The 25,645-nt window shown below is 34.9% G+C and overlaps 1 protein-coding gene across 4 annotated transcripts in view; it reads right to left on the bottom strand.

Annotated features, from left to right (window-relative positions):
* SGCZ (sarcoglycan zeta) overlaps positions 1–25,645 on the bottom strand; it is a 530,018-nt gene that overhangs the window by 30,684 nt on the left and 473,689 nt on the right. The window contains exons 4-6 of one of the 4 annotated variants that reach the window (XM_051965384.1): positions 21,200–21,301; positions 5,528–5,615; positions 569–643 (exon numbers count right to left, since the gene is read on the bottom strand). In XM_051965384.1, coding sequence (XP_051821344.1) covers positions 569–643; positions 5,528–5,615; positions 21,200–21,301 — 265 coding nt within the window. The remainder of the gene's footprint in view (positions 1–568; positions 644–5,527; positions 5,616–21,199; positions 21,302–25,645) is intronic. The other 3 variants (XM_051965386.1, XM_051965385.1, XM_051965387.1) reach the window with 3 other exon arrangements.

Here is a 25,645-nt window from a genome sequence, read left to right as displayed (position 1 = left end):
GCACATTCCAAATTCTACTCAGTATCTTTCCTTCCAAAGTCTTTCCTCTTTTCAACTTCCTTACTTCTCTTGAAGACACTTGCATTTTTTTAGTCTCCCAACTTCATGACTCCATCTTCTCTATTTCAAGGTTCATGTTGTATATAAGGTTTTTCCTGATTCCCCTTACTCTCAATGCAATTTCACAAAATAGCTTCTCTTGAAATCTTTTGTTTATGGTTATTATTCACTTTATATCTATGTATCATATATACACATACCCATGAATACATAGGTCCATACACACGTTAATGTATGTGCATATGCACAGACACACAAATTCACATGCATTTACTGGCTGCTCTACTGGATTATAACAGATTATTTTATTTTTTGTTCTTGTATCTCTAATGCCTAGAACAAAGTAGTCAGTAAGACATTTATTAATTTATTGATGAATGAAACAACCCATTTTTTTTTATAATTGTTGCTGAAGTTTCTAAATCCCCTTAGGGAATTCCAAAGTCTTGCCTGCACAGAACAACACAACAATAAAATCAGAATCACAGGAAAACAGGTTTTTACTGACCTGGAACCCACAAACAGGGGAAGTCCAATCCTTGAAGAGGTGTGGAGTCCACAGTCAGCCACCTTCTCCAGCCCCCTATTGGAGATTTAAAAGGAATCTCTCTTACCTCAAATAAGACCCCAAGAGAGGGAATGGGGGAAGGAAGTGGCCAGCAGTTTCTCCTCATCTCTCCATGTTTAGAAATCCCACTTCTGACACCAGAACTGTCATGGTAAGGAAACTCACTTTATTTTTATATAGAATGCAAGTCAGTAAAAGGCCTCATTCTGTGTGTTGTTACAAATTAAGGTAGGGGAAAAATAATCATCTATTATCACACAGAGAAGTATATATTATATATATATATGTATTCTATGGATTTATTGAGCTTTAATGGGCTCTTCAATATGATTAATTTCCCAGAAGTCTTTAGATATTCAGAATTAAGATTTAGATATTCAATAATATATTTTCATTCTGGGTTAGCAACTAATTAGAAACTGGCATAAGAAGGAAGATTTGCCAAACTTTCATTAGACTCAAGAATATGAGATTTGATGAATTCTGTCTTTTGGTTATCCTTATATAAAAAAATGGGATAACAGAAGGCAAAGAGGAGTTAGATGTAGCTTTCCATTTCTATTTATAACGAGGGGAACTATTTTAACATGATACTAATCATATCAAGAAAAAGACAGTATAGTCTTCCCCTCCCCCACTATAGATTACTAGTACTATATGAGTAGGACAAAATAACAGAACATAATAAAAAAACCAAAATTATACCATCCATAATAGAATTTAAAATGAAATTATTTAAGATATCTTCTAAATGGGAACAGTAAAGAATCTACCTTTTCCCTCAGTATCCTAGGGTGCCTTTACAGAATTGACAACATACTAGTATGTTGAGAAATTTTCTTATTTGAAAAAATAAATTCAAAACACACCTTTTAGGCACAATACAAGTAGTAAGTATCATAGGAAGGACAAATAAAAGAAATAACCATAAAAGAAATAGTCACAATATCTTTATTATTTATGGATCAAAGAAGAAATCATAGAAGCAGTCAATAACAAGGTGAAATACAATAATGATGAGATAACAGATAAAATTCTGAGATGCAACTAAAGCATCCCCCAGATCACTGAGAGAGCATAATAATACAATAGAAAAAGATATTATTGACAAAGTGAATATATGATTGAATAAATAGGAAACACATAAATGAATAGACTTGAAATATGAATAAAAGAGGAAGTCTTAAAAACTAACAGAGAAATAGGTTAGAAAACAAAAAGGCCAATGAAATGATAAAATGAAAAATAAATTCTTTGTATATCTAACAAAATTGAATAGGAAGAATGAATGAAATAGATTATCAAAGGATAAGGAGGAAAATTAAACTACACAAAAATTAAGATGAAATCACAGCAGCAAAGAAAAATAAAATGAAATATTAGACACTCTTATAAAGAATAAAATACAATCAAAATAGAGCTTCTTAAGAACTGATTTTTGCTTTTTATTGTATTCTCAGTTATTAGAATAATGCCTGGCATGTAATAAGATCTTAATAAATGTTTGATGAAGACATGACGACTTAAACAAATAAATGGATAAATAGATTCAAATTAATAGAGATCTTAAATTATCCAATTTCAGGAAAAGAAACTGAAACAGTTAAAAATTAGCTATGAGAGGAAAAACTAATATTTTGGGTTTGATGGATTTACCAGAGAATTCCATCAAACTTTTAAAGAACTATTAATATCTATAACTCACAAATTATTTTCAAAAATAATTTGAGGAAAAACTTTATTAAACCCTTTTAATGAGAGAAATATAGTATTTATACCTAAAAATTGGAAGTATATAAAGAGAACTATAGACAAATATTAAAGAATGCCAAAGAAAAAAATTTTAAATAATATCTTAGCAAAAATTCTGAAGTATATAGGTCAATCAGCCAATTGACAAATGTTTATTAAGTGCCTATAAAATGCTAGGAACTGGATATGTAAGTACAAAGAATGGAATGATCTGTTTTTAAAATGAACTTAGTTTTTAATACTCTCTTAGTTGTATTTTTTTTTTGAAGTAAGCATTTCTAAGTTTTTTATCTCCTTTTTGTATCAATCTTTTCTTAAGATTACTTAAGCACTGAGCATTTAATGCTCTCCCCATTGCACCACTTACAATACATATATGCTCTGCATATATTTGGCATAGCCTGCTTTCTTTTTTTCATTACCTTTTCCTTTCCTCTGTATATACTTCAAAGATTGTAACGACGGAGGCCAAATGGAAGTATAGTTGATTTTTTCTCCTCTTGTATCTGGCTGCCATTTTATCTTTTTCTTTCGCTCTTATATGATCTTTGGATTTTTTTTTTTTGTATAATTGAGTTTCTTGCTTTTTGAAAACTTAGACCTTGATGCTTTCTCGAAGCTAAGTGGATGAATGATTTCTATTGTCCAGACTAAAATATAGTGTGTATTTGTGTGTTTGCAATATGGAAGTAATTCATCCATCTGTCTTCAGTAGTGTGTGTATGTATACAGGTATAATTTGAAGATGTGTCATTCATTCAGATCTTCAGTGATGTGTGCATAGTTCATTTATGTTTAGTATGCAAAGTCTGCATTTTCCTAATTGCTAAGTGAATCCTATAAATTCTCCAATTGTTGCTTGGACTCCCTTCTGGAAGTAAAGGTGAAAGCTGTGGGAGAATGAATTCTCACAATCCAGATTATCAAGGAATATAATGTCTTTCCTTTCCTCAAACAAAAGAAATAGGGCTTTTATGGGAAGAAATGCTTTCCTTTGCCCTCGAAGTATTGGAAATGGTAGAAAGAATCTGTCTTTTATAAAGAGGATGGAGAGTGGGATATGTCACATAGGGAAGAAAGGGAAGAAAAAATTAGTGGAGTATTGTCCTGTTAATAAGAATAAGGTTTTTTTTTTTCAAATAGTAAAGAGCTATAGGCTCTGAGGAGAAAGCAGTTGCTTGCCCTCCAAGAAATGATGGAACAGAATCACAAATTGTAGTAGGTAGATGAGAGATTACTGAGTCAGGGTCAGAAGAAGAAAAAAATAATGGAAACTAATGACTTCCTGCTCAGAGGTATTGAAGCAGCAACTTATATATATACTCATTAACATCAATGGAGAGGAAAACTGTAAAAAAGTATCAAAACAGATGACCACTTCCCACTTTGGAGAGGCCACAGGTGATGTTTTTCACTTCCACTTATTGAAGGCAAAGAATACAGAGAAAACCTGATTGGGAAATGAAGACATGACTAAGAAGACAGTTTGAGAATGGGATTTGAAGCTCTACGCTATGACTTACAACCAAAAAATGACTTGCTCTTGGAAAGGAATTCGTTCTAAGTTAACAAAAACTGATAAAATATATTTGCATAATGTATCACAAATCTAATAAAAAAACATTTTAAATTAATAATTTAAACAACAATTATATATAAAAAAAATTTTAATTGAGTTTTTCAAAGCTGTTCTGGATAGGAATTCAAGATTTTCTCTGTTTAAGGAAATGCTGAGCTGCCCTCCCTTCACAGAAGCATGAAAGCTGACCAGGGTATGTCAGAAATGCAATCTATCCCCTGACTCTGCTGACTCCTCCCCATATCAGGCTGGTGAATGCACAGTTTTGAGGGATAGACTGGTAAATATCCTGGAGATGTTAGGCAATATTGTGTCTTCAGCTATTTTCTCTCACTGTGCCATTCTAATAAAAATGGCAACTTATAGGTGGCAAAGTGGTTCGAGTGCTAGACTGAGGATAAGGAAGACTTAAGTTTGAATTCTATCTCAACCAGAAGCATGGGCAAGTTGCTTAGTCTCTGCCCACCTGTTTCCTCACCTATGAAATGGGAATAATATCACTTACCTCTCAGGGTTTAGTGGTGATCAAATAAAATAATAATAATATATACATATATACACATCTATATGTATATGTATATAGTATTTATTTTCCTTCATGATTTTTTTTGTATTTGATTTATTTAACATTTTCACCAGATACATTCACAAAACAGACTTTTTTTTTTTACAATTGCTTATAATTGTTTTTTTAAATTGTTTTTACAATTGTTTTTTAAAATTTTTGAGTTCTAGGTTCTTTCCTGTATCCTCACTCACAATTAAGAAACCACATGTGAAGTTATGTGAAATCATAAACTCTATAATAAAGTCAAGTTGTGAAAGAAAATTATAGCTCTCCCATTCTAGTGAAAATAAAAACCCTCAACAAAAACCAAGTTTAAAAAAAAGAGAGATAGAGAAAGCAAGAGTGCTTCAATCTGTATACAAACACAATCAATTCCTTCTCTGGGTATGGATAGGATTATATTCTATTAGAGTGTTTTTTAAAAAAAAATTATCCTTAATTTTATCCTTCAGAGTAGTAATGGATAATTGTACTGCTGAGAATAGCAAAGTCAAAATAATAATATTTTAAAATTATATTGCAAACCTTAAAATGTTACATAAATGCCTATTATCATTATTGTCACAGAAAGGAGGAATTATATCTATCTATATCTATCTATCTATCTATCTATCTATATACACACACACACATATATATATTATACATGTTCTGAAAAAAGTATATCTTTTGCTGAGGCAGTTGGGGTTAAATGAATTGCCCAAGGTCATGAGTCAGGAAGTGTTAAGTATCTGAGTTAAGATTTGAATTCAGGTCCTCCTGACTTCAGGACTGGTGCTCTATCCATTACACCAACTAGCTGCCCCAAAAGGAAAAAAAAATTAATGGTGAAGTAATTCCCAATCTGGTCTCATCTATACCAGTCTACTTTACTTGGGTCACAAATCTGGAACATAGCACACCTATCCCATTTGCTAATTTTTTTTTCTGATTTAAGCAAACAGTCTAGAAAAGTGAGAACAAAAGCCAGAGCGGTCTTCATGGATACAATGATACTCACCTACAGTCAGCTGGCCAGTGAGTTGTCCCTGGGCATTCCGGGCATTCAGGGTAACATTCCTGTCAGACTGTAAGACCAATGGGCTGTCCTAGGAAATATGCAGAAAGTATGTGAAAAATGAAAGTCCACGTATGCTCATAATATCAACCTTTACTAAGTAGGGCAAGATCTGATGTGTTATGGGGAACATCCTTTATCTTAGACTCCATGCAAGGTAACATAAGGAATCAAAGCACTTATAAGGGCCACAGGCTCAGAAAAGGCATCTTGTTCTCATTTATTTTTCTTCTATTAAATCAAAATCTCCAGAACGAAAGGGCAGAGCCCTTATTTATTCTACACACATGTTGTCCCTTGTGCTCAGAACAAAGTTCCACATGCAGTAAGTGCTTACAAACTGCTGAACAGTTTGTCTTTGCCTTTTTGAAGTGGGCATTTCCAACTGTGTGAAACATGAGGTTAGAAATGAAGATGAAGAAAAAGTCCTATAATAGTCAGTTGCAGTGAAGTACAGTTGTACCAGTGAAATGTAGGTGGATTGTGATGTGGAGAAGGAGCCCCCATTTCTGTCTGCATGTGTACATGAAGCATGAGGGAAGAATAATTAGTAGCAGAGTTCTGGAAAAAGATCAGCAAAACTTCCTAATGTGGGATAATGATGCTCGAGGCAATCTGAAATCTAGAAATTTTAGAAACAATTCCATTTAATTTGGTTAGTATTTATGGCTGATTCTGCTCATCACTGTGCTAGATGCTCTTAGGAACAGAAGACATGGACCCTTCCACTATTGTCAGCCCATGGTATACATGTAAAGGTCTCTTGAGGAAGTACCTGATTTCATGAAGCACTTTAGCACAAAAAGCAGAATTTATAAACAAATGCAAACAACAACTACAACAAACTAACCCAAGGACTATCTTGGCTGTTATATAATCTTACTTAGGAGTTGCTTAACCTTACTGGGCTGAATCTCAATTTTTTCCCTTTAAGATCCCTTCTTTAGACTCTAGTTTCCTTCCCACATCTAGTCATCTGAAATATAAGTAAGAAAAAGAGTCTCCAAAGTTTGAGTATGGAACCCTGTCCCTAGTTCATGCTCTTTCCCAGGACATTTACTGAAATGTATAATTTATTGTCAGACTTTAACATGATCTCAATAACTTATCCTTAAGTGGTCAATGTTGACATGAGACCTAACTTAATGAATTCATTTCAGGTTTGTAGCCTGATTATAGGCAGATACCATCTGTCTTGGAGAAGGTGTGAGAGAGGGGTTTTGCTGTCATTATTTTTCTGCTTAGAGTCTGCATTCAACCTCTTTTTCCTCTGCTTGGCAAGCTCAAGTCTTGTGTGTGTGTGTGTGTGTGTGTGTATGTGTGTGTGTGTGTGTGTGTGTGTGTGAAACAATTAAAAAATAACTCATTCTTATAAAAGATGAGGAGAATCCTTAGATGAATTATGGCCTTTACTAAGTTCTTGAAAGATAGCATAAAGAGCCACACTCTTGTGTACTGTCAGATACTAAATGGATAATCAAATTACCAATAGTCAAACCTATTTTAAGGGAGGAGGGAGCATGGGTCACAGGAAAGATTTCTCTATTCTCTGAAAGTTCTAACATTTGATTCTTCTGTCAAAAACTCAGCTTCTATCCCTTTCCAGTGCACCTGAGATTAATTTTTCCAGGTTTTTTTTTTTTTTGTTGTTGTTGTTGTTTAGAGATTCTCTTCAAAATTGCTTACAAGGTTAGGGATCATTCCCTGATTTAAAAAGAGTGATTTTATCTGATATCTGAAGATCAACATGATGTCTTGATTCTTGAGTGTCTGCGGTACTTCCTTCAATTTATGAAGGGATTATTATTTTATTAATTTCATTTGGCAATTTTTTTTAAAATTAAGAAATACACATGTGCCAGGAACTATGCTGGAAAAATATAACTGCCCCTGTCTGCAACAAGGTCATGTTCTACTCCAGGGAAACATGTACACAGAGAAGCAAATATACCAAATAAATGAAGCAAATACAAAATGATTTCAAGGGAAAATACTAATAAAGGGGAGACCAAGAAAGACTTCATATAGAGCTGAAACCTGACCAGAGTCTTTGGCATTTAAGAAGTTTATCCTTCAATAATGGAAACAAACACATACAGATTGGAAGATGATGGAATAGGAGATGGGAATGGCACAAAGCAGAAGACCCCCAAAAGTGCTATGGGAAATCTGAAAAGGGAGAAGTCATATTCACCTGCAGGAACAAGGATACTCAAGAAAGGATTCATAGAATAAATGACATGTGAATTGAGCCTTCTTGAAAGATGAGAGGGACTTGACCACTTGGAGATGAGAGGATGGGAGATTATGAAATTTCCTCAGGATAATGGCAAGCTAGAGGAAATTTCCTAGTAATGAAAACTATGATGTTATAAGTTCATTTGAGGAATAGGGAATAGTCAAAATTGGATAGGGAGGAAAGTGAGAGTGACACACAGAATATCAAGAAATCAAGGGACACATGATGAAAGGAAAACTGGCACTAGAAGAATAAGCATGTGGGGAGATGGGAAATTGAAGAGTTTGTTGTCAGTCAGAGGAATCAAAGTAATTTATAGTAATTCTGAGCTAAGAATGTGAATTCTCCAGTGAATAGACAATAGAGATGAATGTTATGGGAGTTGTTATGGGAGATGATTTTGAAGAAGGTTGATGCTTTATACAATTATAGGCTAATAAGGCTGAAAATGAAAATGAAATAAAATGGATGAATAGTTACAAAAAATAAAATGTCCAAAGGAACAGAACAAGAAATACAGACTTTAAGTAAACTGATCGATCTTATAAAAAGAAACTCAAAAAGTCATAATTATATTCCCAAAGCATGGGAAAGAAAAGGGGGGAAGGTTCAGAAGGATTTAAAAGTGAATTCTGTAATGGGCTGAGGCTTGAGTTGATGCACTGAGGTCCCAAGCACATGAGGCTAAATAGTAATTGGACCATACTCTATTAATATATAAGCTTGGAGAAAGAATGGTCCCCACCCACTCTTTGTGCAAGTCCTGATGTGTTGTATAGGAAATGATGATTTTTGTGGGTGGAGGCAGGGGAGTGGAAAAGGAAGGGGAGGGAGAGACTTTTTGCATTGCCATTGCCACCGTTTGCTCAGCTCAGATCTCTCTCTGTTAGCTGGCTTCCTGTCACAGCTGCCCATATTTGCTATCACAATCCTTATTCATCTCTTCACTTCAATAAAGATTGAAGATTTTTCCCTTAACCTGAATTCCTGACTCTGGCTGATTTTAAATACGCGGTCATTACAGAATTCAATCAAGTATTCAAATAAAAATCAATTCTAATTTTACATAAATCATTTGAAAAAAGGGATAGAATGAAAAAAGGGTTAGAAACAAATTCTTTCTATGAGACACATGTGAAATCTGTAGCTAAACCAGGGAGAGATAAAGCAGAGGATAAAAAGGCATAGCAAAGTATCTTTATGAATACAAAGGCAAAATAAAAAGGTTCTATAACATAATAAAATGATTATATACAAGGCCAAGTTGGATTTATACAAAAAGGTAGAATTGGTACAACAATAGGAAAAAAATTCCATATAAAATCAACATAGGTTTCTTGATATTTGGTGATTTTAATGCAAAGCTGGGGTAGGTGAGAATGGGAAGAAATATATGTGAAAGTATGACCCAGGAGAAAGGATGAGAGAAACTAAAAACATTGATTATATAGAAATTTCACATCTCTATATTATGGACACTTTCTTTAGAAAATGAATTCTTAGATATAATTGGGAAAACATTATTTCTCCACTCCCAGAAAGAAAATGAATTTGTTTGGAGCTTGACCTGTAGAGCATCAACTAATACTAAAAAGAATGAAATTGAGTTCATTTTAACAGACCAGAAAAGATGTATTACTGACATGTGAATTATTTTTAAGTCACCTAGCTTTCTGTATCCAATTATCATGTATTCATTTGTACTAAGGTCAGAATTTGTAACATTAAAAAAAAAAACATATGATGGACAAATAAAAAAAGATTCAATCTTGATTTAGTTAAACAATTTATTAAAAAAAAAAACAGAAAATTGAGGAGTAGTTAGTAGAATTGCCATCAATATTCACTATAATTTCACTTAGAAGTTAAACCAATGTAACTTAACTACCAAAGTAAGGAGACCAAAAGGACCAAATGAAGAAATATATAATTTATTTGCTAGATGAAGAGAGAGTTACAAAAGGTAATGTCATATCAAACTTAAGTATTTGTATGGAATGTTTGAGCTAGCTTTCTGGAGGTCCTTCGGATGGGCCTTAGTCTTAGGTGGAGAAGTGATGAAGGCAGGAGAGCCACCAGGAGGATGGTCAAAAATGGAATGTCTTATTTCCAGTCCTTCTCAGCCCTTAATACCCTATTACAATTATATCATTACAGCATACTGATTATGTGTGAACTAGAGAACCATTACATCACCATGCTAAGTGCTAAGTATATGTGTACTAGAGAACCATCATCTCATCAGTTCCACTGAGTTAACACCTTATTGTAAATATTCAAGTTTCAAGAAAAAAAATTACTTTTCCAAAGTTTTGGCCCTCTACATTTGTATATAAACTCTTACAAAGGACAATGTCAGTCATGAACAGAGTCATCTCACAAATCAAAAAGAAGAAATAGAAAATAAAAACATCAGCAACAAAAACTAAAAAAAAGCTTGGCAAGATATTCAATCAAACAAACTCACTCTAGGAGTATTCTAAGATGAAAATAGAAAGAGAACTATAAACTGAAAAAAAGAAAACATTTGCAAAAGCCACTACCAACAACCCATTTCAACCAATTTTCCTCCATCAAAGATAATAGAACTTCCACACTTGAAACCTAATTTCACAGTCCCTGAGAAACTCAGCTAGATGTAGAATTGGCACTAAAGAGAACAAATTTGTGAAAACTAGCCAAATTGGATCAAATATAAAGAAAAGATTTTGAAAGCATTGCAATTATAAAGACATTGAGGGATTAATTCATATAGTATATAAAGGAAGGAAAAATACCAAAGGAATGGGGATAGTGGTGGTGATGGAAATCTCAGACCTTATTAGTGCCATAAAAAAGAAAAAAAAAAAGATGCTGTAGAAAGGACAATGTCTACCAATCTAATATGACCACTCTTTCATCTATTCACAATCTTTACGAACATTATCTACATGTGAATCCAAAAAATTAAGAGGAACAAACAAGCTTTCAGAAACAATAATCAATTTTATCTGGAAAGTCACTGAAATATGTAGAGAATTTAAGACCCCATTAAGTTAATTTTTATTGAAAATTGGAGAGGGAGAAGCATTTGAATAGGCACAACAGTTTCACAAACTGTTTTATAGTACCATTTTTCCTATCTATTCATCAAAACCATTGAACATCCTTTGGAGAATCAATATGTGATTCATGAATTTAAAAAATTCTGATATCTGAGGTTTAATATAAATGGTTTGCTTTTAAATCCTTTTATTTCCTGCATTTAAAAGCATGATTCTGATAAGTGATATCTGAATTTAACTACATTACTGAAAAACCATAGGAACAGGGACAGAATGAAAGTTTCAGTACTGAGACTCCAATTTAGATATAATAATAAGCATAATACAGGACCCAAGAATGTCAGAACTGGAAGAAATCCCAAAGATCTTCTAAGTTCACACTTTCTATTTTCTAGAGGGGAAAACTGAGGCAAAGAGAAAGAAAATAATTTATTCAAGTTTATTGATTGGATGAGGCTCTTCATACTAAGAAACATTGATACTCAAGAATAATGTCAGTGGATTAAGGATTACCTTTATTCCATAAGAGAGATAATTGTATTCAATTCTGGGATGAATTATTGTCCACTCCTAGCATGCACTTTTGCATGCACAGGTTTATGGGCATGCACATACACATACACATACACACACACACACACACACATACACATTCATAGTCACTCACCCACTCATAGTCTTGCTCTATAAGGTATAATATTATCATAGTATGACATTTCCAGAGATGATAACTAAGAGGAAAATCTTTTGAATGATTATCTGTCTCATTTAGGAAATCCTGCAATGTTCCATGTAATGATACAACCAGTATATGGAGGAAAAGACTGGGTTAGATTGCATGTGGTAAATTTTGAAATATTTTTAACGATGCCAAGTTTCTCCATAAAACACAGGATTATCTTTTTAAACACATTCTTCAGATGATACTGTTTGTCTAAGAAACATGAACTACCCAGTATCCAAAAATTAAGGTAAATAGACCACAAAATGATAATGAATAGACACATGTAAGATGGGGTAAATTATCAGTCTATCATTAATAAAAGATTACTTAGAGGAAGTGACATAAAACAGCAAGTTAGAAAGATGTACAAGCACAAGTGGAGTAAACTGATCATATTAAGAGAGTGAGAAATGCAAGAAAAAAAGCAAGAAAAAACAAGAAAGAGGAGAAAATATGCTTTTATTTGCACTTTGAGTCCTTCAGCTCTGTAACTAGAGGTGGATAGCATGTCTCATACTTTGAAATCCTTTAGAATATGTGTGAGTGAGTGATTATGTTAATCAATCATCAATTCTTTCAAAAGTTTATTAACTTTGAATTTCTATTTCAATTTTTCTATTGAATTATTTCTATTTCTATGTAGATTATGCTACTGCTGCTTACTTCATTTTGCATCAGTTTATACAAGTTTTTCAAGGTATGTTTAAAATAATTTTCATCATTTCTTACAGCACAATAATATTCTATCACATTCATATACCACAATTTGTTAAGCCCAAATTATCCCTCAATTTATGGGCATCCCTTCAGCTTCCAATTCTTTGCTATCACATTAAAAACTCTCCTGCTATTAATATTATTGTAAATATGGTTGGAGGGGATGTGGGAAAACTGGGACACTAATGTATTGTTGGTGGAGTTGTGAAATGATCCAACCACTCTGTAGAGCAATTTGGAACTATGTCCAAAGAGCTATAAAACTCACCTGAAAAATGAAGATATTGGATTGCACAATCTGTCAGGTCCCTTTTGGTGTTAAGATGCTATGAATTGAAAGGATAACTAAATTGTGGTCTAAAGAATATACCAAGAGGCTAATAGAAGGGGTACTTTTAAAGGTATGAAACAAATATAATGAATTCAGAATTTTAGGATGAGAAAGGGTTTAAGAACTCATTGTGTACAACCCTGACCAAGATAGGACTCCCTAATTAAAGGCCACTTGTTATTTTTTAAAAATAAAATAGATGAATTATTATTTAATTTGATTTATTAAAAAAATAAAGAAAACCAAATTACCAGTATCAAAATGGAAAGAAATGACTTTCCAACTAATGGAGAAGAAATAAATTATTAGAAATTGTTTTACTCAATTATATGCCAATAAAAACGACTAACCAAATGAAATAAATATTTACAAAAATATAAATGCCCAGATTAACAAAATAAGAAATAGAAAATGTAAATAAACCCCAGAACAAGCAATTGAATAATACACAAATGAATTCCCAAAGGGGAAAAAATACAAAACCAGATGGTTTGCTAACAAATTCTAGCAAACATTTAAAGAGTAATTAATTATAGTACTACAAAAGCCTACAAAAGCTGTTAGGAAAAAAATGGGAAAAGAAGGATTCCTACCAAATTCCTTCTATCATGCAAATATAGACTTATACACCTTCAGAAGGTTAAAAAAAGAAATAAAAGTATAAACTGATATCATTATTGAATCAGTGCAAGAACTCTAAATAAAATGTTAGCAAGATTTCTTTAACATATCTCAACATTACAAACATAATTAAATTAAATTTATATCAATAATGTGGAGTTATATTAGGAAATAGGAAAATTAGAAAAAAATTAGGAAAACTAGAAGCACAATTGACCACATTAATAGAGAGAATAATAAAAATCAACATATAAATAGAAAGCTTGTGACAAGATAAAATATCATTCCTTTTAAAAAAATAGAAAGCATAAGAATAAATGGATTTTTTTCTCAATGTGGTAATTTATACATATCTAAGATCAAGAAACAGCATTATTTGTAAAAATGATTACAAAAAAGAGTCTTCTGAATAAGACCCACAGTAAAGCAAAGATTTCTATTATCAGTGTTACAGTTCAATATAATGCTAGAAATGCTACCCAAAGCAATAAGAGAGGAAAAAAGAAATGGAAGGAATAAGCATAGGTAAAGAGGACAATATTCCTCATCTTTGTGGATAGGAAGAAGGATTTGGGCAAATGATAATAGTCTGCATTATAAAGTAATTAGGGGGCTGGATCAATCAATGATCAATCTACAAATATTTATTAAATATCTGCTGTATCAGGCACTGTGCAAATATTAGGGATACAAAAAGAAGGAAAAACCAGTCTTTCAAGAAACTTATAATCTAATGAGGAAGACAACATGTAAACAAATACAGAGAAATTTACAGACTAATTTGGAATTAACAGAGGAAAGCCATTGAAATTATGATGGGTTGCGAGTAAGGTGCCAAAAAGATTGGAAAAGTAGGAGGGCAAGTTGTAAGGGGAAACTTTGTGTTTGATCTTGAAGGAGCCACTGGAATTTATTAAGTAGGGGAAGAACATGATCTGACCTGCATTTTAGGAAAATCACTCTAGGGACTGAATAGAGAATGAAGGGTTTGGAGATATTCAAGGCAGGCAGACCCATGCTTAGCTATTGCAATCACTCAGAGATGAGAAAAGGAAGTATATTGGAGAGATGGTGGAAAGGTTAAATCAACAGCTTGGATGTGAAGACTGAGAGATAGTAAAGAAGCTAGGATGGTTCTTAGTCTGAGGGACTGGGAGAATGGTATTGCCCTCTATAATAATAGAAAATATAGGAGGATGGAGGGTTTAGGGGAAAGAATAATAAGTTCTGTTGACATTGAGTTTATAATGTTTGCTGGACATTCAGTTTGAGATGAATGAAAGGTAATTGGAGATGCAACATTGTGGGTCAGCAGAGAGATGGGGATTGGTAGAGTTAAGAATCACCAGCATAGAAATGTTGTTAAATTAATGGGAGTTGATGAGATCACCAAGTGAAGTATTGTAGAGGGAAAAGAGATGAGGGCTCAGGACAGAACCCTGAGGCATGCCTACAGTTAAAAGGCAAAGGAGATAGTCATAGAGTAGAAGGAAAACCAGGAGAGAAGGTGTCCTGAAAACCTAGAGGGAAAGAGTATCAAGGAAAAGAGAATTATCAACAATGTCAAAAAAAATTACAGAGAGATATGGATAATGAAGATTGTGAAAGAAGCATTGGATTTGGCAATGAAGAAACCATTAGTAAGTCTGGAGAGAGAGGTTTGGGGGAATGATAAGAGAGGTTTGGAAGTCAGATTACAAGGGGTTATTCTTGTTTATCCTTCATTTTTGAAGAAGTCCAATGACATCACAGGTGACATCTTGATTTGTGTGTGAATTGGTTTTAAGTGAGGCAGAGTTGTACAAAGTGGTCAGCTTCTTTCTATTTCAGTAGTAAGATAAAAGTTAAGACAACTAGCAATGGCTGGGGATGCAATAGATGACTTGGAGTCTTTGATGTCTATCAAGCTCTAAGTGCTCTATAATACCTGTTCCAACTGACTTCATGGGCTTTGGAACAAACTGTTCTAATTTGCCCATTCTGCTGGGGGAAGCTTTCACTTGCATATTCAGAGAGGACTAGCCCCTTGAATGTGAGGGCTTGTTGAGTCCTTTATAGGGCAGCTCATCCACCTTTGGTGTCCACTTGTCACCCAGCTCTCACCTGTAGCTCCAAGAAACTACAGCATGTGCCCTAATCATACCTGCAATCCACAATAGTTTCATCATGGCAGATGGACTAATCCAGAAGCTCCAAATCTATTCATGAGTTAGGGGAATGCCTACCCCAAGCATATGAAGAGTATAAAGAGTTAAGAGAATGAAAAGAAAGAAAAGAAAGGAGGTACTATGGCACATAAGGATTGTAGATTTTTTGAGGAGTTCAGCTACAGAAGGCAGAAGAGATACAGGATAATAGTGAGTATGGCAGGATTAAGTGAGGGTGTTTGCAAGATGGGGACTCAAGAGCATGTTTGTATACAGTAGAAAATGAGCCAACATATAGGGAGTGATTAAAAAAAAGTGAGATAGTGGGACTGACTGAAGGGACAATCTGTTGGAGGAGACAAGATGGAATGGGATCACTTCAACAATCAGAGGAGTGGGCCATGATAAGGAATGAAGCTACCCCATTATTTGGAGCTCCCAAAACAAATGAAGATGAATTATAGACTACAGGATCTATAAAACAAAACACAAGCATGTGGGTTTCACTGTATGTGAACATGTAGCCACATATCATGGGAATCTAGCTGCTTTTTATTGGGAGATTTTTGTGAATGTACTCTTTGCTCAGAGTACAAAATTGATTTTTCTTAATGATCAGAATTGTATGCTATGTCCTAAGACTATCTGTGTGTGTGTGTGTGTATACATATATACACATATGCTCTAATATATACATACATGCGCACACACACATGTATATATGTTCTAATTGTTAATCTCCTCTTCTTTAGACTGCTAGATCCTTTCAAAGTTCAGATCAAGTGCCATTAGTTATGGAGGAAAGGAATAAACATTTATTAATGACTTACTATGTGCCAAGCACATAAAGCCTTACATATAGACCTTCCTGATACCCTAAGTTCTGGATACCTCCCATATTCCTTCACAGACAAGTATTTTACATATTAATTATTTTGTGCATTCCTTGCTTTCTATTTTTTGTGCATTCTCTTGTTTTTGTGCATTCTATTGTTTTCTTTTATGTTCTCTTATGCTCACTCCAAGGAGAATCTAAGCACCCTGAGAGAGGGAGGGTTCTTTGTTGTTTTTTCTTTTGCAATTTTAGGTCTAAGAGGCCTACATACAATATGTATGTGTATGTTACAGATGCTTTAGCTGGATTTAGATGGATTTTAAAGATATATCTGGGTGATTTAATAGCAACCATCCCTCCCCCCCAAAAAAATAAAACTCCAAACCAAAATCATCCTTCATTCAATTATAGATGATGGTCAGGACACATAATTTGCATTCCTATAAGCTGCATTTTAAGGAACAATGTGGAAGGTAGAAGCAAGTTTGGCCTTTGAGAAATTCTAAATCAATCATAAGTTTGGATAGATGGGGAAAACTACTTAAATGGGGTCATGAATAGGTGCCAGACAGAGAGAATTGCCTGGATCTCTGCTGGAGTGCCAATGTGGTCCATGTGCAAAAGGTAAAAGAGATCAAACACAGATCTTCCTTTTGCTGAAGTTAATTTTAGTATCATTTAATGTGCCAGCCAATAAATCTTCTTAGAGCAATCAACAGTCAGCAGCTCATTCACCAACACACTATTGTGAGAACAGCCTTGGGAATGTAGTGATTTGAAAGAGATGAGTGATTAGGAGAAGAGTTGCCTTATAACTCATAGGCAAGCCTCATCAATCACATGGCTACAATTTCTCACACACTGATTGCATGTCTAATGCCAGTGCCCTCTTATCTACACATCCACCGATGCACAGCCTGGACTCAAGGAGTCATGGAAATATAAAACCCCCAAAATAGCATAGCTCCCACATCTCCAGTACATGAAAGACATTTCTGTTATAACACAGACACAAAGTCTCTTGAGTATGTTTGACTTCAAATAGAAAATATTGGGTAAAGAATTACTATTAGCTTTTATTTTTTGGGAAAAGAGAAATATATTTATATTAGAACTTTTGATTGTTAGTTTAAAATCACCTGTGACAGATTATAAATGTTAATCACTCTAAAACCCTGACCACTGATGAATTCAGAGGGAAACTGATCTTTTCTATCAAAGTGCTTGGCACGTAGAAAGTACTGAATAAGTGAGTTTCCATTCATTCATTCATTTGTTCATTCAATCAAAGTACAGCTTTTTTGCCCAGGACATATATACTGAATATACTCAGTTATCTATACCTATATCTATATATCTATAAGTGTATAGATATATAGATATAGATTTCAGAATACACAAAAGTCAACAAGAAAAGACTGGTTTCTTCGTAAATGCCATCTCTGATCTTATATGGTTTCCTTACTTAATAATCTAGGTGTGGATTTTCAAATGAGAAAAGATATTTCCTTGTGGTTGAGACTTGAGGGTGTGCATATGGGGAAGAGGATAGGGCCTGAAACATCAAGCCCAGTAAAGATGCTTGCAGGGATGAGGATTTTAAAATTTGTTTTGCATTTTGTTTTGTTATTCATGGAGAAGAGAAATTTGACATAATTTTCATACAGACAGAAGGGGACTAATCAGACTCTGTTTAAAAGATTTTGCAGTGTCTCAGGACCAACCTCAGTGAATTCTTTCTACTAGAACTCACTTGGAGGGTCACATTAACCTGCCTGTCTTTTCTTATAACTGAAGGGACAACATAACTCATAATCTCTCCCTAGCTCCCTCTGTCAGCACAGCTTTCAAGTGTTGCTATGGACAGGATTCTGCTTGTCTTCATTTGACTGCTTGACTGGGAAATAGGCTTCAAACAATCTTACCCATCAGCCTCATCAGGAAAGTAGGATTGTATTAGCTTCCCTCATGATTCTGTGAGAGATGTTTGCTGGGAAGAACTAAGAGAGTCCCAAATAGAAAGAAGAGGAAGGGGAGCTTCTTCAGAGCATGAAGGTATAGGCAGATTAAGAAGTAGAGGATGAAGACATTAAAATATTGTGAGCTCAAAAAACAAGTGGAAAGAGGTAGAAAGAAGAAAAATTCCCAAAGTAGAAAAAGTAGTGATTAGGTAAATAATGTCAATTTTATTAGCCTCAAGCATGAGTAAAAAGTGACATCTGCCAAATGGAACCTTGAATGAGAATCAAGATTTATTGACTCTTTCAATAGAAATATCATCCTGGATTGAGATTAGGGGAAGAGAACACATGTGGAAAATGGAATTGTGGCCAGTGGAGAATAAAGTAAGTCCACTGCCAGGGGCATTCCATTTAGTTGCATTCAGCAGTATGTTTTGCAGAGATAGATTAAAAAGAGTAGAGATGGAAACTAAAGGAGCCATTGGGTTACCACATGTCATCTGTATATATATCTAGTATGTGAAACAAAACAGAATGTTGTTTGTTCCTTGTCTAATAAAATAGGATGGGAAAGGATAGAAAATTGTATTCAGTCTTTATGAAGAAAGGGGGCATAATTATACAAATAGATCAAAAGAGGAAATGGAAAAAACATTGAATGTGTGTGTATGTGTGTGTGTGTGTGTGTGTGTGTGTGTGTATGTGTGTATGTGAAGACTAAAGGAAAATAACAGTGTCAGACTCACTGTAGATGGTATAAAAAAAAAACAAAAAAAGGAAGAAGAGTACTAGAGAAGGAAAACCAAAGAGAACAATGGGGAGGAAGAAAAATATAAGTAGTTTAAGGGGAAAACAATAGAATTCGAAGGAAATCTTGCAGAACATAGAACTATACAGTGAAAGCACAATTTAAAATCATAATATATAATACAAAAAGCAGAATAACAGAAAAACAATGAAATCTATTCCATAGAGACCTGAGAGAAAAGAATTGAGATTGATATTTTAGGATCAGGAATAAGGCCTTAATGTCTCTGCATCACTAGTGACCAAATAGTGACTTAAAAATAGTTGCTGAATTGAACTGAATTGTATGAATACAGAGTGTTGCTTGTGAACCAACTGGGCTCAGTGCTCTTTATACTCACTCACCTGGACAAAGAAAATTAAAGAAGCATGCTTTGATGATACAAACAAAAAGATATTGGAACAATTTTAAGTTTAGGGTTATCCCTTGGAGTACATATGTTGGGGAGGGAGGATTCACAAATTAACATGCTTGCTCACTGAGGGGAAAAATTGCTATTTAAACACAGAGGGAAAAGTCTCAATGGGATTGAATTACATGGGGTTAATCATACTGACCATTAATTTCATTGAAATAATTGATGGCACTTCGTATTATAAATCAGCAAGTATCTTTTGAGCACACGTATTATGTAACATTATGCTTGGCCCTGGGTATACTTTGGTGAAAACAGCAATCCATTTTCTCGAGATGCATGACCAGCACTGAGGACTGCAATACATACCAAGAAGGTAAGTGCAAAGAGTGCACAATACAGTATTGCGAGGGAGAGAGTGGTCTTTTGGGGGAATAGGAAAGGCCTTGTATTGGAGGAAGCACTAGATTATACTTTGATAGAAACTTGCAATTCAATGAAGTAGAAGCGACAGACCAGGGTATTCTGCATGTATCTTAGAGTGGGATACTATGCTGCTTCTGATGCTCAGCATATAACTCAAAGGTTGTGGAAATAACCCTGATTGTGGCACAGAAAGTATTCTGATAGACATACCAAGCTCAGTAGAGGATGGAGCACTCAGCCCGGAACTTTCTGTTAAAATCACACCAGTACAACTTTCAGCTCAGGCTCATTTATTTGAACAAAACCATTCTCCAACTCTGGGCACTGTCCATATAACATCTCAAATCATGCAGACACATGTGTGTGTTAAAAGTTTTTTTTTTTTTTCCATGTGAGGAAATTTCCATTACAATGTGCTAGCACCTTAGTGAATAGCAACAGATATTCTCTTTTTTTTCTCCCTGGTCTTTGCATTCCTGTACTTGGGAGGTAAACTGAAGAATATAGACTCTATACTAGAAGATGGCAATCTCATTTATGAATCACAGCACAATGAACCAATAGAACCTTGAATAGAGTGACTTCTCATCTGTGGAAATAGATTATTCATGACACTGCAGGGGTTTCTGTTAGTATGGTCACACCTGAAAACTGATTTGTTGGGGGTGAGAGAAGTGTGGCAAGAGAAACTTTTATCTTTTTGTTGATTGATTTTTAGAATATAGCTCCTGCTAGCAGGGATTTTTTTGACTTGTCTCTCCAGCATGTAGGTAGCACCTGGCACATAGTAGATACTTTATCAATATTTATTGCTTGATTATTCATTTTTAAAAATTGAATGTTTCCAGTGTTTCTTGTAGAAAAAGGATGCCTATTAAAGCTTAAGATATAATCAACCAAGTAGAAGAATTTGCTCATTGCAAAGCACTTGGAAGAAGCTGTGTCCCTGGAATTAGCTTAGAGCTCACATTCCCTTCTATTTTGGTGATTCTTAGCTCTGATGTCCCACAATCACACATTCCCATGCTTAATGTGGTCCTTGGTTAACTTTAAGTAGGTCCTTAATATTTATTGACTTACTGACTAATTGATACATCTAATTCCTACAATACAAGAAGAAGGGAGCACCACTCATTGCTTCTCTAAAAAGTGAATTTTGTTCAGTTGAAATATACAAAGTTTTTCCAGTGCTATATTTTTACCTAATGGCAATTCAACACAATTGAATGCAACACACATTTTTAAATCACCCATAACATGCAAGGTACCATGCCATCAGAAAATGATTGTACATATTAGAAAAGCTAAGGAAAGTCATCCTTGCTATTAAAAAACAAATAAACACCAAGCTAGCAAATGATTCTAACTACCTGTGAGGGAAAGGCATAGCTCTGACCGCATACATACCTTTCGGGAATGGATTTCTTTCACATACAATGGAAGTAGAAATTCAGATATACCTTCAAGTCGGATTCCTTCCTTGGTGACTCTCAGATTCCCCATCCCATCCTATAAGCAATGAAATATATTTCATTTTTAGAGATGACTACAGAATGAATATCCATCAACATAATTGCATGATAGTTGAAAGAAAGCATGGAGCTCAGATAATTCAGGACAGGATTAAGAGGAAAGAACAAATCTATTGAATGAAAAATAGGCTATATTTCACATAGATAGAGAATTCCAAGGGGAAGTATACAGGATCAGAAGACCTGGGGCATTTTCTAGTCTCCATCAAGGATATAGCTATGTGCTTATAGAAAAATCAGATAAAGAAAATTACCATCTTCACCAAAACCATTTGGTATTGGCTAAGAAATAGATTAGTTGATCAGTGGAAAAGGTTAGGTTCACAAGACAGAATAGTCAACTATAGCAATCTAGTGTTTGACAAACCCAAAGATTCTAAATTTTGGGATAAGATTTCATTATTTGATAAAAACTGCTGGGATAACTGGAAATTAGTATGGCAGAAAATAGGCAAGGACCCACACTTAACACCACATACCAAGATAAGATCAAAATGGGTCCATGACCTAGGCATAAAGAACGAGATTATAAATAAATTAGAGGAACATAGGATAGTTTATCTCTCAGACTTGTGGAGGAGAAAGAAATTTGTGACCAAAGATGAACTAGAGACCATTACTGATCACAAAATAGAAAGTTTTGATTATATCAAATTAAAAAGCCTTTGTACAAACAGAACAAATGCAAACAAGATTAGTAGGGAAGCAACAAACTGGGAAAACATCTTTACAATTAAAGGTTCTGATAAAGGCCTCATTTCCAAAATATATAGAGAACTGACTCAAATTTATAAAAAATCAAGCCATTCTCCAATTGATAAATGGTCAAAGGATATGAACAGACAGTTTTCAGATGAAGAAATTGAAACTATTACCACTCACATGAGTGTTCCAAATCACTATTGATCAGAAAAATGCAAATTAAGACAACTCTGAGATATCACTACACACCTGTCAGATTGGCTAAGATGACAGGAAAAAATAATGATGAATGTTGGAGGGGATGCGGGAAAATGGGGACACTGATGCATTGTTGGTGGAGTTGTGAACGAATCCAGCCATTCTGGAGAGCAATCTGGAATTATGCCCAAAAAGTTATCAAACTGTGCATACCCTTTGATCCAGCAGTGTTTCTATTGGGCTTATACCCCAAAGAGATACTAAAAAAGGGAAATGGACCTGTATGTGCCAAAATGTTTGTAGCAGCCCTGTTTGTAGTGGCTAGAAACTGGAAAATGAATGGATGCCCATCAATTGGAGAATGGCTGGGTAAATTGTGGTATATGAATGTTATGGAATATTATTGCTCTGTAAGGAATGACCAGCAGGATGAATACAGAGAGGCTTGGAGAGACCTACATGGACTGATGCTAAGTGAGATGAGCAGAACCAGGAGATCATTATACACTTCGACAATGATATTGTATGAGGATGTATTCTGATGGAAGTGGATTTCTATGACAAAGAGACTTAACTGAGTTTCAATGGATAAATGATGGACAGAAACAGCTACACCCAAAGAAGGAACACTGGGAAATGAATGTAAACTATTTGCATTTTTGATTTTCTTCCCGAGTTATTTTTACCTTCTGAATCCAATTCTCCCTGTGCAGCGGGAGAACTGTTCGGCTCTGCAAATATGTATTGTATCTAGGATATACTGCAACATATTTAACATATATAGGACTGCTTGCCATCTTGGGGGGGGGTGGAGGGAGGGAGGGGAAAAAACAAAACATAAACGAGTGCAAGGGATAATGTTGTAAAAAAAAAACTATCCTGGCATGGATTCTGTCAATACAAAGTTATTATTAAATAAAATAAAATTTAAAAAAAAAAGAAAATTACCATCCAATTAAATGAGGGGATTAAAAAAGAGGTTATATCTATAATAGAAGCAAATCTTTTATATGGAAAACTAGTTGATAAGGTGGATAGGACATTGGACATGTAGTCACAAAGACATGCATTGAAATTCTGCCTCAAACATTTATTCTCTGTGTAATTTTGGATAAGTCACTTAAACTCTGGTCTTCAGTTTATTTGTTATTAGGGGTTGGACTTGATAGTACCTAAATTTCGTTCTAGCTCCAAATCTGTAATACACTGATCCTATGAGTAGAAATCTAATTTTGCTGGACCAAAGACTGTGTGGAGGAAAGTGGTATAGAAAAAAGATAGACGTACTCAATCAGTATTTGTTAAGCATCTATTTTGTACTATGAAGCCAGATTGTGAAGGACTTTAAATGCCAAGTTGAATAATTTCTATTTCATCCTAAAAGTAATAGAAAACTTCAGTTTATTAAGTAGAGGTGTGACATCGATCTTTGCTTTACGAATATCACTTTGGCATCTTTGTGGAGGATAGCAGAGAGAAGAAAGAGGAGAGAGAGAGAGAGAGAAAAAGAGTCAGAGAGAGGAACAGAGAGAGAGGGAGGGAAAGAGGGAAGGAGGAGAGAGAGAGAAGAAAAAAGAAGCAGAAGCAGAAGCAGAAGCAGAAGCAGAAGCAGAAGCAGAAGAAGAAGAAGAAGAAGAAGAAGAAGAAGAAGAAGAAGAAGAAAAAAGAAGAAGAAGAAGAAGAAAAAAGAAGAAGAAAAAAGAAGAAGAAGAAGAAGTAGAAGAAGAAGAAGAAGAAGAAGAAGTAGAAGAAGAAGAAGAAGAAGAAGAAGGAGTAGAAGGAGGAGGAGGAGAAGGAGGAGGAGAAGGAGAAGGAGGAGGAAGAAGAAGAAGAAAGGAAGGAGGGAGGGAGATAAAGGTAGGGAGGAAGAGGGAGGCAGAGAGAGACAGGGACAGAGAGAGGCAGAGAGAGACAGAAATATACACAGAGAGATACAAAGACAGAAAAGCAGACACACACACACACAGACAGGGAGACAGAGACAGAAAGAGAGAGAGGAGGGGAGAGGAGATGAGAGGGAGGGAAGGATGGAGGGAGAGAAGGAGGGATAGAAAGAGGGAAGGAGGAAAGAGAAGAGAAGGGAAGGGAAGATAAAAGAGAAAAGAAGTATTTGAGAAAGGAGTGAAAGGGGGAGGGTAGAAGAAAAGAGAAAAGAAGGGGAAAGAAGAGGAAAGAGATTTCAGGCTGGCAGACAAATTAGGATCCTTGTACAATTTGTTGTTTAGTCATTTCAGTTATCTTTGACTCTTTATCACCCCATTTGGGGTATTCTTGGCAAAGATTCTGGAATGGTTTGTCATTTCCTTCTCTAGCTTCTTTTACAGACAAGGAAACTGAGACAAACAGTTAAGTGACTTGCCCACCATCACATAGGTAATAAGCATCTGAAGCTGAATTTGAACTCAGCTATTCTTGACTGCAGGCCACTGTGCCACCTACTTGCCCATCCATAATAATCCAGACAAAAAACAGTGAGGGCTTGAATTAGGGTCATAATTATTTGAGTAGAGAGAAGAGAATAGATTCCTTAAGAAAATTGCAGAGGTAGGATCAGCAAGAAACAGACTGAGATGTGGAGTGAGGGAGTGATGAATCAAAGATAAATCCTACATTGTCAAGCTGGATGACTGAAAGGATGGTGGTGCCCTTGACAAAGATAGGGGGATGTTTTTGGGAGCAAATGATGAGTTGAATTTTAGACATATTGAATTTGAGAATTCTACAGGACATCCAATTCAAAATGCCCAATTTTGGAGATGCAGGACTGGAACTACAGAAAGAGACTAGGGTTGGCTAAAGAATCTTATAATCATCTGCTTGGATATTCTCATTTCATCAATGAAATTGATGATGGCTAAAGATAAAGCTATGGGGATATAAAATGAAGAGAAGTAGAGAAAAGGGAACTCATGGCTTCTCTTTTCTCAGGAAAATACAAGGTGAGGTACTTTGCTAAAAGTGTCTGGTGAGGCACTTGAGAAGGAAGACAGAACTTGCAATAGATGTAGTGGGGAATGAGAGAGGGTCTTAATTAGGAAAGTGCATCAGTTAATATGTGACTGAAATGTCTCTTCCCTGAGCGTTACCTAAGTGGGCACATGTAACCCAAGCAGTTTCCAGTATCTGACTACTCAAAGGCTTTAAGATGTATGTTGTGGAGTTGCCATGGAAATGCCTCATCTTTGACCACTTTCATCCTCCTCTCTATTGCTGCCTTTGGAATCACACATAATAATAGTGAGCCACTGACTACAGAACTGGGTGGTTTGCAAAGCATCCTCCTGACAACATCCTTGTGAGGAAGGTGGCAGGAGGATGCCATTTTTTGTTTTTTGAAGATGAGGAAACTGGCTCAGAGAGCAGAAGAGACATGCCTAAAGTCACCTAGCAACTAAGAGACAGGATATTAGATCAGGAGTAG

Source organism: Antechinus flavipes, chromosome 6 (genome assembly GCF_016432865.1).
Source record: "Antechinus flavipes isolate AdamAnt ecotype Samford, QLD, Australia chromosome 6, AdamAnt_v2, whole genome shotgun sequence".
Classification (NCBI taxonomy): domain Eukaryota; kingdom Metazoa; phylum Chordata; class Mammalia; order Dasyuromorphia; family Dasyuridae; genus Antechinus; species Antechinus flavipes.
The sequence above is the reverse complement of the archived record's forward strand: the minus strand, read 5'-3'. Positions and strand labels throughout refer to the sequence as shown.